The 14,627-nt window shown below is 40.8% G+C and overlaps 1 protein-coding gene across 5 annotated transcripts in view; it reads right to left on the bottom strand.

The window, feature by feature from the left end:
- Positions 1 to 2,163: 2,163 nt before the first annotated feature.
- Positions 2,164 to 14,627, bottom strand: part of AKT1 (AKT serine/threonine kinase 1) — a 74,828-nt gene continuing 62,364 nt past the window's right edge. For 3 of the 5 annotated variants that reach the window (XM_027674103.1, XM_027674108.1, XM_027674107.1), the window contains 3 exons: positions 9,213 to 9,300; positions 4,453 to 4,555; positions 2,164 to 3,779 (listed from right to left, as the gene is read on the bottom strand). In XM_027674103.1, coding sequence (XP_027529904.1) covers positions 3,700 to 3,779; positions 4,453 to 4,555; positions 9,213 to 9,300 — 271 coding nt within the window. In that variant the 3' untranslated portion in view covers positions 2,164 to 3,699. The remainder of the gene's footprint in view (positions 3,780 to 4,452; positions 4,556 to 9,212; positions 9,301 to 14,627) is intronic. The other 2 variants (XM_027674106.1, XM_027674104.1) reach the window with 1 other exon arrangement.

The following is a 14,627-nucleotide window of genomic DNA, read 5'->3' on the forward strand; positions in this document are numbered from 1 at the left end:
CTCTCTAAAAGCAAAGGGTATTTCCTCTGACAAAGATTTAAAGCAACCCACAAACGCTCACAAGTATGAGAATACAGTGCTCTTGCACTGAACATTTCAATGCACATATGTCATCCAAAGTAGCAGACAAGAAAATTCACTGCCAGTTAAGGCAAAGACCATCCAATTCAAACAATCAAGTTTTTGCCCTCAAACCTCCAAAACCTATCATAATTTATTTCTCAGGTGGAAAACTGGGAGCAAATTCAAACAGCAGCCAAGGTACTTGAGGCCTGCATGAGAGCAGTGCAGCAGCTGGAGAGCAGGTGGAGTTCACCTGCTGGAGGGGTGATGGCGCAGAAAGAAAAATGACGAAAAAGCAACTTGTTTTACTGGGGGGCTGAGAGGTCACAGTTTGTGCAGAGTTGGGAATGCTATAAACCACGGTTATCTTCACCCAGTTTAAAGGGAGAACAGCCTGCCATATCCTAATGGGATTGTACTGGATGTTTTAGTTACAGGAGGGAATATAAAATGGAATTTGCAGAATTACCTGGCTTCTGCCCATGTCTCTTAACCCCAAACAGCACACAGGGCTGTGTATCTGTTTCAAACACTGCTCAGCTGACCTCAACTCCTGACTGCACTCAGAGGCACACAGAGAACCAACTGCAAGTTACTCACTTGCTCTTGCCAAGGGTTTTTTTCCCCTATTTTTCTCCCAACCCGAGTTTACAACCAAGTTCCTGGGCTGTAACATACGTATACTACCAGTGTTCAGAACCTGGGATGCACTATCTTTGCTGCAATGTGTAACACCAGAGCAAGATGACATTTTTCGATGCCAGAAGGAAGAATGAGGAGGTTTTGGCTGTCAAGATAGTTTGAAAAGTTCTGGATTTTCCAATCAAAGAGTTAAAGAAACGTGCAAGATTTAAGAAGTCTCTCCATATATGGTACAAAAGGAACCTGAGGTGAATGACACTCAGGTCACAGGTTTCTGTGATAGGATTTTCTGTGCCAAAGCAAAAAGGACACATTTTATGTTTGCAGATAAGACAACTGTAACACCTGTAACATGATTACAACTGTAATCACTCAATTATGGACAACAGGTAAGGTGTCATAAATAATCACTGGCAAAAGGCGGGAAAATATCCAGAAGACCTGGCATTCAGGTGTGGCCCTCACAGTTCTTGGTTGCCAACAATACTAAGGTTCACAGAGAATTTTGGCAGCTTGGTTTTTTTATGTTATGTTTTATATACGGGAACTAAAACAACTGGCAGAAAAATACTGTTCTGAGACATAATCATCCTCAGCAGAACAACCCGTTCCACATCTGCTCCTGCATTTGAAAGACCAGATTTTCCTGGGGCAGATTACAGTAACCTTTGCTCACTCGTGTTGCCTATATTTGGATGCACGAAGTGTGTTAGTTCAGAACTTGTCAGTACTTGTAGACTTGCAGAAGAGTTCCTTGGACTTCGTCCCTGGGCTGGCTGGAGACTCGGGTGAAGGCTTGGAAGCAAAGGAAGGAGAGCAGTTACGAGATCAGACCTGCAGAATAGGACAGGCTGTCCAGTCTCTAGAGAGACACAGATCCCTTCTTTCCCCTTCCCTCCTTGCATAAAACATGCAGTAAATTGCACCGGGAATTACAGCTTATTTCTTGGACCAAAACATGTGTTGGATATTTAATGGCTTACTACAGTCACAGCTCCTGTGCTGAGTTTGAAGCACACTGCAGTTGTTATTGCATGTTCTTGTACTGTTCTCTGTATTCTTGTTTGAAAATGGACATTCCAGCCTCCTATAACCACCTCCTATGATTAACGTTAGTCCCAAGAGTTTTATAGACTGTACAGGCCTGAGTGATGGAACAGAAAACATCTTTGCAGATCAGGACCTCAGTAACACATTCTCACTGGCATCAGGAAGGCAGCAAAACGAGGCCTGTCCTCATTCACCTCAAGACAAACTTTCTGGCACAGGGTGCATTTCTTCCAACAAACATTTTCCAGAATTATCTTTGCATAATGATCAGCACAGAGATGAAACAACTGAGGGGGGACAGAAAAGCCTGAATCCCTCAGAGATACACACATCAAACTCGAGAAACTGGAGCAGTTGTTGCATCTCTACAAATTCAGAAGGTTCCTACCACAAGAAATAAGAACCTAACTCGTTAAAGCAATTTTATTTAAGTATTTGGAGGGAAATTTTCATATCATGAGTAAAAATACTAGAGTTGAATGTTGTTAAAAAAAAAAAAAGTCAAGATGATGGGCTCTCTGTGCAAGCACAGCAGTTTCTGATGGAAAGGAGAAGCGAGGGTTTTCATAACATACTCCCTTTCAAATAAAAAAATTAAATGCTAGTTAACTGGAGTACATGTCATCATTTTTTATACAGTCAAGAGAATGAAAAAAAACAAAAAAAAGCGCAATTTAAAGAACGCAACCTACAATGGAATAAATTCATTCGCAGCAGAGACAGAATAAGACTGCTTTTATGAAAATTACAAAGAAACATGATACAACAAAAATAGGGTGAGGGGAATTTTCCACTAAGATTAAAAATGAAAAACAAAAAAAAAGTTCACTTTTTGAACACCATTATTATTCAAACACATATGAAGTTTCAACCTATTTTTTTTTTACATGGGAAAACACTGCTAAAGTGAATCTTCAAGAGTGAAAAGGCACCATGAACTGTTGGTTGATACCTTTAATGCACACTCAAGAAAGAAGAAATGATCTGGCATGATGCAAAAAATCATTAAGTGTTTATATATATTCATATATCTTTTCATAAAAAAAAAAAAGCGGCAACAAGTCATTACTTCAGTGCCAAAATGTACTTGTGTCTGGCTGATTCGCTCATTAAGATGATTTCTCACTTAGACCTGTGTGGTATTTCTGTACAGTGGTGGAAGTGGGTGATTTTTCATTGTTGCATTTCATATTAGATTGGTAAATCAAGCATTTTCTAGGTTCTGAGAAGCCAATCCTATGAAGTATTCCTAAGCTCTATGCAAATGGAATAATTAAATGCACTGTCTAGAATGGAATACTCATCTGTACGATGTGGCAATCCCACTGGATTCAGTTTGATATGTAATGTCTTGTAGCAGATGTTATAACAAAAATAACTTTTGCTTTTTGATTTACCTCACTGAGGCCATTAATGCTGTTCCTATAGTTGGTTTTCTGGAGTTAGATGATGCTTCACTGCTGTCCAAAATGAGTTTGAACCTTGACTCTCCAGAGTTTGTTCACTTTGTTGCTTATATTATTGCACTAGCTACTAAAGTCTTATATCTTCCTATATAAATCTAATTGTTCAGAGTGCAGATTCTATATTTAGATAATGAACTGTATGAAATAAATAAAATAAGGGGATTTTCTGGTCAGAGTTGCTGATATGTTGAATACCTTAATTATTTCTAAAGTAAACAGTTTTGGTGTATGTTCTTAAAAACCTATGGTCATTCAGCATAAAAGCCTTGACGTAATACTTAAAGAATGGATTCGTTTTTCCTTCTCAAAAATGCATCAAAGAATTGTTTTAAATACAGAATCTGTGAGGCTTCCTACAAAGTCATCTAAATCGTAATACAAACACAGTTTGTAATTCAGATAATATAGAAAGTTCTCTAGTGTCCATTGAAGTAAGGTCCCCAAAATGCAGTCTGTTTTGTTTCTGAATGGCAAAACATTAAGCGGTTCCACTGGCTGAGTAGGAAAACTGAGGAAAATGAGGTCTTCTCTCGTTATCTACACAATCCATGCTGTCATCTGAAAGAGGAAAACAACATTAGACAATATTTTCCATTTTAAGTAAACAAACAGTAAGATATTGCACAGTAAAGTTATTTCAGAAAATTTCAGTGTTGCCTTTTTTCTTCTACAACTTGAAAGGACAAAGAAAGTCTTAAATCTCCCCTCAGTAAATGGGGACCACACCAGATCCTGACTGATGTATGTATAGAGTTGTTTGGATGTCCATTAAAAATTGGTAGAAGCTGCATAGCTTAAATCCATATTCACTGTTCTGAATTTCAGGAAATTTATATTTGACAGCAACAAACATGCTCAGTTACCAAGAAAATAAAGTATATTTTGATTGAATATGGACATTAGCCCATGCTCAATTGACTGCTTGCATATACACAGTGTGTGTGGATATGGACATGTGCAGAACTCATTATCAGAATTAATTTCCAGTGGGAATGTGCAGAGTTGGAAAAGACAACAGTACAAATAATTTCACAGGTTTTTAATTTCCCGAACTGGAAAGACATGTGGAAAGTTTCACAACAATTTACCAACTTCTAGGTCAAGCACATATAGAAAACCAGCAAGTTTAAGCTGATGCTTTTTCACATGGCTGAAGAGAGCTGGTAACATCACAGCAAATTATTTCTAGTGGTCTGGAGAACACAGTGAGAAACATTTGGGAAAACTTTACCTTGGTCAGGAGGAGTGATTGTTATCATCTGTGCTGTAAATTCTTCATCAAAGTATCTTGTATCTGTTTCAGATGTAACTTGTGGCTTGAACAGAGGTACAAGCTATGAAAAACAAAAAAAACAAACTGTCCATTTACAGGTTCTTGCAGTGCTGTAAGTGAAACAAGTAGGATTTGACATAGTTATAAGCTACAGTGCCTTTTCCTACGTTCCTAAAATGTCTATAAAACACCAGTTCACAAAGAAGGAAGCATATATAGTAAAAAATATATATTTAGGTGTGCACTTCCTATTTACGGGGCATTTAAGGCATTTTTTCTCTAGGATTTAAATGCACAAAGAAGCAGTAAAAATGCACAAAGAATCCTAAAATTTCTTCAAGTAATAGCATATTTACAAATGCTTAAAAATAATAGTATGTACTGGTTCCCCACCTAATTATATGGAAATTGTCAACTGCATCTAGTTAGGTTTATGCTTAAGGAGGATGCAAATGTGTAAGAAAGATGCTCAGTGACATCAAATTGATCAGCTAACCTTCTGTATCACCACAAGGGTTGTATCATTCACCAAAAATTTCAGCTACAGAGCTACTGTGTCCATTCAGCTCTGACTGGAAACGTGCTGGAGGTCTCACCAACCTGGGAGAATCTAGGCCAAGGCAGCAGCAACATTAAGCTTTTATATTCCTGGTCCTGAAAAGCAGTTTGATGTCAACTCTGAACTTTGAAAAACCGAAGTGCTTACAAAAACCTGAGTCCAGTCAGCAGCAAAATCCTTCTCTTGTTACACCAGGAGTTGCACTATTTGGGGTTTATTCTTGAGACTCGCTCGGGCAGACAGGCTGGAAATCATCCATGTGTACCTAGGCAAGCTCTGGCAAGAGCAGCTCCAGATGGAGCGGAGCTGCTTGACTGGGGCTGGAGGAGGAGCGCGCCTGGGAAGCGGGATGACAGAGCTGGATGCATACAGATGCACAGGGTTGGAACACGTACAACTTTGGAGGGCAACAGAGCTGGGATTCAGACCTCACTCACCTCCCCACTGCACAGTGCAGCAGAGCCAGAATGTAAACACTGTTCTGAGCCCTCCCACAGAGGACATGGAATAGCGCTCGGCGCTGGGCTCCCGCTCGCCCACCACTGGGGTTACACATGGCCATCTTTTAATAGCACAGAGCCACACCAGGCAACAATTTGGGAGCGTGATTGAGGAAGTATATGGCTTCCAATCTGAAACTGCAGGGAAAGGTTTATCAAGGCAAATGGCAAATTGCTCCAACTGGAATTACCCAGTGACCCCAAGACTTGCACTCCTGCGCTTGCACAAATAAGAACGACACCGACAGAAATCACTACACTTGGAAAACATCAGCAAATCTTGGACGTTCAAAACACCTCTTCCCCACTCCCAACTTTTCCTTCTGCTTGGATGTGGAGAAATCATTTGCTTGTCAAGTTGGTAAATGAGAAAAGCACTAGTTTCAAGCTCCCTATCACCAGGATCATCTTTCTGATCTGTTTTGAGAGTACCTGACAGCATGTTGTCCTGTCTTACAAACAACAACTCAATGAGTCACCTTCATTTTCAATGTAAAGACTTTAAGAAATGTAATCTCTATACATGGCAATATTTCCAAATACAAAGAAACATTTACTGTTTAAAATCAATCTTTAAAAACTAGGGGACATAAAGACTCTGTTTAAAATAGGACAGTGCAATTACAGTATATATATATATATTTTTTTTTTTTTTTAATTACTAACAATCCTCTGTGGCCAAGAATGGCTTAAAAGAGCTGGGCAAATGATCCTATAAAAAAAATACTAGGTTCTTAGAAGTGGTCTTTATGTCCTGAATTTAAAAAGGAAAAGGAAATAGGATATCCCAAGTCAGGAGTCACCCTGAGCCTTACGGTCCCCCTGAAGCTACTGAAGAGGGAATGCTTCACATTATAATGCTAATAACACTTCTCAACCAAATCACACCAACATATTATATGTAAAAGCCCTGTTGAGGATAAGGAATTTTTCTCTCCCATTTTAACTCTATTCTCTCTCTCCTTACAGAAGTTTCTGCCTACTCTTCAGAGCAAACCTGGCTTTGTTTTTGACAGGCTGTGCATGCACACGTGTGTGAAGCTCTATCTGTCCTTTTAAGCTAGTGGTGGTTTTGGCACTTGCAGTGCCCCCAGTTGCTCTGCTTGCTGTGCACAGCACGGAGTGATTTAGGACTTGGGCACTGCAGCAGACACCTGAACTATGCACATCGGAACGACTCGGAGCAGCAATCCCAAGTGAGAACACATGTGGAATGGGCTAGCGCTGCCTGTATCATTTTCCTTTTTATTTTAGTATCTGTTAGAAGCAATTTGAGACAGATTATGATGCACCCACAAGACATTTTTTTCCCCTAGCTGTCAAATTCTGAACATTAAGCTGGAAACAGAGGGAAAGCCGCAGAAAGCTCCAACACTGGCTTTAACAAGCAAATATGTCGCTTTACTGAAAAGCTGTCACTGCAATAGCTCTGCAGTTCAACTGGCAGAGAGGTGCCACCTGTAGCCTCCCACGGCTGCAGACCAGCATGAATCCTGCAGGCTTATGCTGGTTTAAGAGAGAAAAAGGACCACGAAAAAAAATGCATGTGATTAAAATCTCATTGCATATGTTTCGCTTGTCGGTGGGCAAAATACTGCAAATTAAATTGCACCTTTCTGTGCACCAGAGACATATAGCACTCTTCCAGGAGAGTCTGATGAACATTTTAAATTTTCAGGACAACCCCAGTTATTCAAAACTCCTTATAATTCAAAGCAAAGCTATGTTTCCAAAAAGCTTAATTACAAAGCAAGTGTTCTCGATTACCCAAGCCCATATTCATGCACATATTCAGCATTACTGGAGATGGTGTGTAACCAAGCTTAGCACACAAACACCTCTCAGCAGCTGACAAAATCCAGCTTTTATCCATGAGACTGCACTTCAGGTAAATGCTGCAAGATCCTCTTTGGACCACCCAGAATGTAGGCAGCAATTACTCACAGGTTTTTTAAAATCTTTCCACTTACACAGCATGCCAACTTCAGATGCTAGTGGGACACGAGCAAAACCAGGATCTAGGCTCCTTGGACAGGACAAAGCCAGGAGTAGTTTCAATCAGCACAGTTTTCTCTAAAAGATGTAAGTATGTGAAATTTCCTGGTGGTTTCCAGAACAATATGAATCAGTACTACTATGGGAAAACCTCTGAAGTCTTTCTGAGTCCTATGGATAAATAAATTGCCTCCAGCTTGTGTGATTTCTTTTCCATTCAGGGAACCAGGACTACCATCAAATCACAAACAACTTCACTCTTGAAGTTTGAGCCCCATTATCAGCTTTTTACTTTAAACTGCATAAAAATAGCAAAACACGAAGTATTCAGCTTATCAGCTGGGTGAAAACAGGGACAACTTCCTGTTTAGAACAGGAATTCAGATCCACTTTTTATATTATACTGAATAAACTCCACATAACTCCCTCCTGCCCTCATGACTGCATGCAGCTCTCCCTCACAGGATGCTTTGAAAGGGCTGAGGTCTAAACTCTTATCTACACTTTCAAGGCACAAAAACTTACTTTATGATTTTTCAGTTCCCTTTAACCACACAGATCTGTGAGGAAGTGAAAGAAGGGAAGGAAACAGAGGACTCTTTGTAGTTGTATACAGGAACTGGACAATTTCCCTACTACAGTACAGGAACTCAGTTTCTGCTAAGCTTCTTACCTGTTCCCACCAATTGGAGAGAGAACTAAACTGTACTTAGAGATCAAACAAGATCTGATACCACAAGGGGCTGCTGGAGGAAAGAGGGAAATCAGGAAAGGCTAGGATTGAATGAGATCATATGGCACCAGTAGATGGGAACCTTGAATCACCAGACCCACATTTTAGTTGGCAGTATTTCATGTTAGTGCTATGAAAATGTGGCTGATGAGAATCAAATGGGAGAGGACAACAGCAGATCACTATGAGAGCACACAGCAGGACACCTTGGAGGAGTGAAATACTTATCTGTGAAGGAAGGGGCAGTGAGACATAGAAATGATGAAACACACTCCTACGGAAAGGGCTGGGCTCTTTGACTTCAGTGGCTCCTCTGGAAAGCCTACAGGCTCAGTGGGTCTCATGGAAAACCAGTGAGAAACACCACAAAGTGCAGACACTTCCTATCAGTCCTTTGTCACACACACAAAAAACAGTATTAGGCTTGGATTTATGCAAAAGCCTACACTTGTCTGCACTTGTCTTGAATGCTGAAATTAGACTGAAAAGGCAGGAAAAATGCAATGGGAAAAAACAGCCCATCTTCTACTACTGCTTCTAGGAATTTTTGCTTCAGATGCTCAGGAACCAACAATAATCCTGGTCTCACAAGGGATACATCAGTTGATAGGAAGAAATGGCAACAAGAATTTACAAGAAAAGCAATTTTAAAAGCTTAAAATGCTGTCTAAATTTGGAAGCCATTTCCATTACATCTTATTTATTCAGCCAACTACCTCACTGAGAGATACTCCTATCACTGCAAAATAAAAATTCAGAAGTAATCCAGTTACAGTATATTAAGAAACACTAAGCAATTTAGCCTTGTTAAAAACAACTGCAAACCTTTTCTGTGGAGTGTTTCTGTGTACATTACCCAGGGCAACAAAATTTGAAACATTCAGTATATTCACAGCTACAGTTCACTTTGGATGAACAGTTGTATAAATACCTTTTTCTCGTATACATCTTGCCAAACAATGCCAGCAAAGAATTTGTGCTGCATAATCTCCTTGGCATCATCAGGACCACCACCTAACCTGTAGGAGGCAAAATAAGTAATTAAACGTTTGAGTATAGTTATTTTTCTCATACAATTTTTATTATAGGGTAGTGAAGAAATTCTGAGTTTATATAATACATTTGGGAGCAGTTCCACCATTTGCTACATATTTGGTTTTTTGTGCAAGGACTATTTCAGGCTTCAACACAGTTCCACTAAAAGATTTAAAAATATGCTAACAGAGTTAGAATAAAGGTCTCTCTCAGACAAAGAAAAAAAATAATGATCACAATTCAAAAGATCTGCTCTTCAGGAAAAATGCTGTCCTGGGGACCATGGCAGATCCTACAAGTAACAGGTTTGAGCCACACACCCTTTTCTCTCTACTAACAAGAGACTACCCTTACAATTTTCTAGAGCAGAGCGATGCCAGCAGTAAAACCGAATTTGATTTTGAAGTGAAAGAGAGACAAGGCTTTTTAAGGCAACCTGATTTATGCAACTTGATTTAAATTTCCATTAAAGAAAACAGTTGACAACTGCAGTGATAATATCACGTCGTATGCAAATCTTTCCTCCTCCTTGGCTTCAGGAAAGCACAAAGGGTGTTTTATTGACTTGAGGTATATCAAGATAAAGCACTTTTATTCCAAAATAAAACTGTCCACACAGCTTATAGATGCAATCAGTTTAGTTGCAGTCTTGAGCTAACAGATGCTTAAATTTTGCTGTGGAGGTTAAAATGTTCTCTAAAAGACTGAACCACATATCTGCAAGCAAAGGCAGGCACCAAGAAAGCAAAACAGATACTGGGTAATCAGCAGGAGACTCTTTCAGGTAACAAGGTTAAGGTAACGCTCAGGATTTCAAGTACAGGAGGCGTTACCAAGTTCACCCAGGCTCACCTCCAGGATCTGCCTGCTCTCTGGTGCCCGGTGCCATGGGTAAACTCAGATATTACCACTGTTTTAAGAGCTTAAAATAATGACTCTACACGGCCAAGGCTAGAGCTATACTGCTACAGAAACCAAGGATAAGGCCTGTTCTCTGAGCCCAAAGCCAAGATTCCCAGTCAGGCCTCATCCATGCTGCCCAGCATTTGGCCCTTCATGTCCTCCAGGCCACATGCAGTAACCCCTCAGCTCTAATACACAATTATCTGTGGATAAAGGGGAGAGGTTTGGTTCAAAATATCTCAAAATATCAGAGATAACATGAAGGCTGTGTTAAAGCCCACTGAAGTGGTATTTTTACAGCTTGAGACTGCAAGCTCTGGAATGCAGCGCAAAGGCACAATGTTATTGGGACAGCACCGGACGACAGTTCAGCGTGGAAAAGTCAAATACAAGTGACACTGTTCACAGTGCCGACTGGGAAGGAATCCCGGTGCATGCAACCCCCTCAGCCACGCCCAAGCACCATCTTCAAAGAAGGCACACTGGCTGTACCAGAGACACCAAAGCAGCAGAGGTGCCTGGCAGTCCAAAGTCCGTGCTTGCTTCCTGGCCCTCTTCCATTCAGTGGCACAGAAACCTAAGGGGTTTGCTCCTTCACATTCCTTCAGGAAATGTGCAGTGGAACAGCTCCCCAGTAGCAAAGTGCTGGGTGACTCTCTCCTTCCCAAGGTAAGCTCTAAGACCAACCTAAGTTCACCCTAGAGCCCCAGAGGCCAAACCAAGCCGGACGATGGCTCTCCCATCTGCCTGGCAGCACGTTCTACAGCTGTGGAAGAGCCTGGAACAGAGCCCAACTCCAGGGCAGCCTGGGAACAGAAACAAACTCTGTGAGTAATCATCTCTCGGCCGGTTCCCCCCAGGTCCAGTGGCTTTGCCAAGTCTCTACCAGACTCCTTGTTACTTCCCCAGCACAGATGATAATGGCTGATGGAGAGGGTGGAGTCAATCCTCTTTATCCACAGATGCCAACAGACCGCACGAAGTTCAGGAGTGACTATGAGCTAAGAAGCACCTGAATGGTGTTCTGCAGAAGCAGGCAGGAAGGCTGGCTGGCTGCAGCCATGTACAAGTGCTTTGCAGAATATATTATCTAATATGAGCCTTTGTTCCATGAAGGGCAAACAGATACTCCAGGAAATGCCAAGAAAAACTCCAGATGCTTTACTTACCTTTTAAAAATCTATGCTATTAAACAAATCCAGTCAAAGTGAATGGGGAAACGATAGAAACCTCCTGTTTTGGACATGGACTTATTCCAAAATACACTTTTGTTTTCCAGAATTATTATGAAAGGACTCTCAAGGAGAACAAAATTAAATGGGCAACTAAAACAAAAATCGTGCTTAAGCACCACTGAGAATGGAAAGAGCAGCAGGTTTGTCTTTCATAGGGACATGCAATAAATAAAGAAAAATATAGCAGAAATAAGAGCTTTGAGGGCTTTGAGGAGATTCCTGTACAATAAAGTTAAATTCTGTGCATTTAAGTCTTCAGACAGAACCAAAAATAGTATAAATAGGACTGGAAAAGCAAAAACTATGGAAATTTACAGTATACAAAGAAATATAACAGAAAGTGTAGAGGCCAAAAAGCAATTTAGGAACAAACAAATACCTCAAAATCTAAAGTTCTGTCTAAATTGGTCTCCTTAAGAAACACCTGCCAAACAACTCTGGTTATTCATTCAACTTCTATCTACATTTGAGAGACTTTTTTCCCCCTCTATTTTAGTTAAATCAAAAAATGAAAATTATTAATAAAGTGTGACATCAATATTAAACTGAAACAATTTTCACATTTTAGCTTTTTATGAAACTGTGTATTGCTTTCAAGTTCCATTAGCCATTTAATGACAAATGTCTGTGCTCCACAAATCAAGGGCAATCAGCCATCATTCCACAGATATACCATGCAGAAACAATTTTTAAAACTTATGTGTTGTATGTTTTTAATATATGTATATAAATATAATGTATAAACACACAGTCAACAGTGACAGTATTAACACCGTCCAGAAGACTGCAATTACTGGATCACATGAAAAATATTGTCCATGTAAAAAAAAAAAAAAAAAAAATTCATCCACATAAGAGTAAACAATGCTCAGCAGACTCATCCATTCCCAGCTCTTTTAAGAAGAAACCCACAAGTTTCTAGTTTTATAGTTAAGAGATTTCTACAGTAAGGACAGCCAGGCTGCAGCACAGGAAAGTGGGAGCAGCCACCTCCACTCTGCCCTGCCAAATAATCCCATCCGTGAGCTCGTGCTTTGCTGTATTAGGAGCCACAATACAGATTCTGACTGTGGGCGAATCCCCATCTGAAGAGACTGTCATACTTGGAGGCGACAGATTTCTGTTGTTCACAGACCTGCACGTGCACTACCTCTCATCTGAGAAGACGGACGCAGTTTTAGGCATCACTTCTGCTGTCACCCTGTCTTCACATGATTTGTCTGAGTCACCCCTGTCCCCGAACCTGGTTTTACAACAGCACAAACATACCCACCAGGCTCAAGAAAAGCAGCTCAGGAAAAGCTATTGGTGTTCACCAGCTCCGAGCACACAGACACATATTTCTCCTTTTCTGATACAGTCAAGATGGAAACTAATATTTTACTATGTCCCTTACCTTCACAGGCCTCTAATAGCCACAGGGAAGTATTTGGGAACTGCATCTACATCACTTTCCTGTGACTGGTACTATCAGCACAGAAAAGCTCTGGATGCCTTTGGGAACAGCATGATTTGATGACTCCAGATTTGGAAAGAAAAGGCCACATTCTTCCTAAAGCCCTGTACACAGAGTCTTTGGGGGCTTTCCTGCTCAGAGATTAAGACTTTTGGAAAGCCTAATGCAGCTAACTTCCAGCTCTGTGCTGAGCCTTACTTCCCCACTTCTTCATTAACTACACGCATGTGACACAAACACAATAGATCCAGAAACACTGAAAAAGTCCCCACTCCCCAATATTAGTAATCAAAAGGAGTCACATTTGAAGATGCTGAAGCTTGGGAAGTCTCTAAAGTACTGGTTTCTAGAAAGCTGGGAGAAAAATCTCTTTAAATCTGCCTTTTATGTTTTTCTCAGCTTCAATTTAGATCTCTGTGTGTGAACTGTTTGAGTTTGTCCAAATCGCTTTGGACAGAACCAAGTTAGGCTAAGATTATCATACCCAACAGCCAAGTCTCAGTCTGTCTCAAAGCACCTGGTGAAACATGAAGACTTGATGAACACTTTGCAGTTGAACTGATATGCAGGACACTGGAGCTGACTGGAGGCAGTTTTGTACTCCAGGCACATTTCAGAGTAAACACAAACATTTCTCACGCGTGGTTTCAAAACTTTGCATGTCCACAGGGCACCAAAGTCTGCTGTCCAAGAGGACCAGCTATTCAAGGTTATCTCCTCCTGCCGGCCACCAGCTTAGCTGGGACCACCTCCAGGCCCCTGCAGTCCCCATTAGTGTCACCTCTAACTCTTCCAACTCCAGCAGCCGCTGTGTGGGTTGCAGACCTACCTGTGCCTGAGAGCAAGTTTGCTCAAGAGCCATCTAACCTTCCCATAGCAGAACACAAAAAACAGAGGACACAGACACACAGCTTAACTCCTTTCACAAGGAAAAAAAAACAAGGAGTTTGGTTTTCATACAGGTAAAAGCTTGATTGACTCTGATATTCCCAAGCATCTGTGGCCAAAATTGCACTCTGGATGTGGAAAGAATCACCATTGCTAGGAAAAAATGAAGTACCAGATCTCTGTGTGGCTGCAAAAACTGATTAGCAGGTCCCAGTGACCTTCAGCTCTCCAAAAGCACAACCACAATTCTGGTTGTGAAGTCATTAAATCTTTGAACAGGTGTTTGTAAAATGCTACATCTTCTCCCTCTCGTTCTTCCTGAGTGGCAAGGGCCAACAGCAACACAGAAGACAGAAGCAGGTGAACAAACCCCATCTGAGAGAGGCTGAACAACCCTGACCTATGACAGGGAGCACCAAGGCATGTAGTGAAAACACATCAAAATTCAGATTAAACCATCCTGAACTTCTCTCAAGTTATAAACCTGCCAAGATTCAGAGCTTTTGAGACACTGCTGATTACAAACCCACCCACCCATCTGAACTCAGCCCATTTACATGGAGCGCTCTGATCCATGCCCACTTCCACAGGCTGCAGTCTCCACAGCCAGAGAAAGAATAATGAAAGTTAAAACCTTTGTTGTTTTACGTGTAAAAAAATGCTCTGATTACCTCCTTTCATTTGATCCATGTCACAAAGCAGCAAAGGAGAATTTCAGGTCACATTAACAGGAAATATTTACAGAATAGTTTTGTTCCTTCTTAGGAAAATTAGGGCTCACATTACAAGATTAATAAACTTCTATCAATCCCAAAAGAAACTTCAAAAT

The sequence above is a fragment of the Neopelma chrysocephalum genome, unplaced genomic scaffold, assembly GCF_003984885.1.
Source record: "Neopelma chrysocephalum unplaced genomic scaffold, ASM398488v2 Primary Assembly neopelma1_24, whole genome shotgun sequence".
NCBI classification, from domain to species: Eukaryota; Metazoa; Chordata; class Aves; order Passeriformes; family Pipridae; genus Neopelma; species Neopelma chrysocephalum.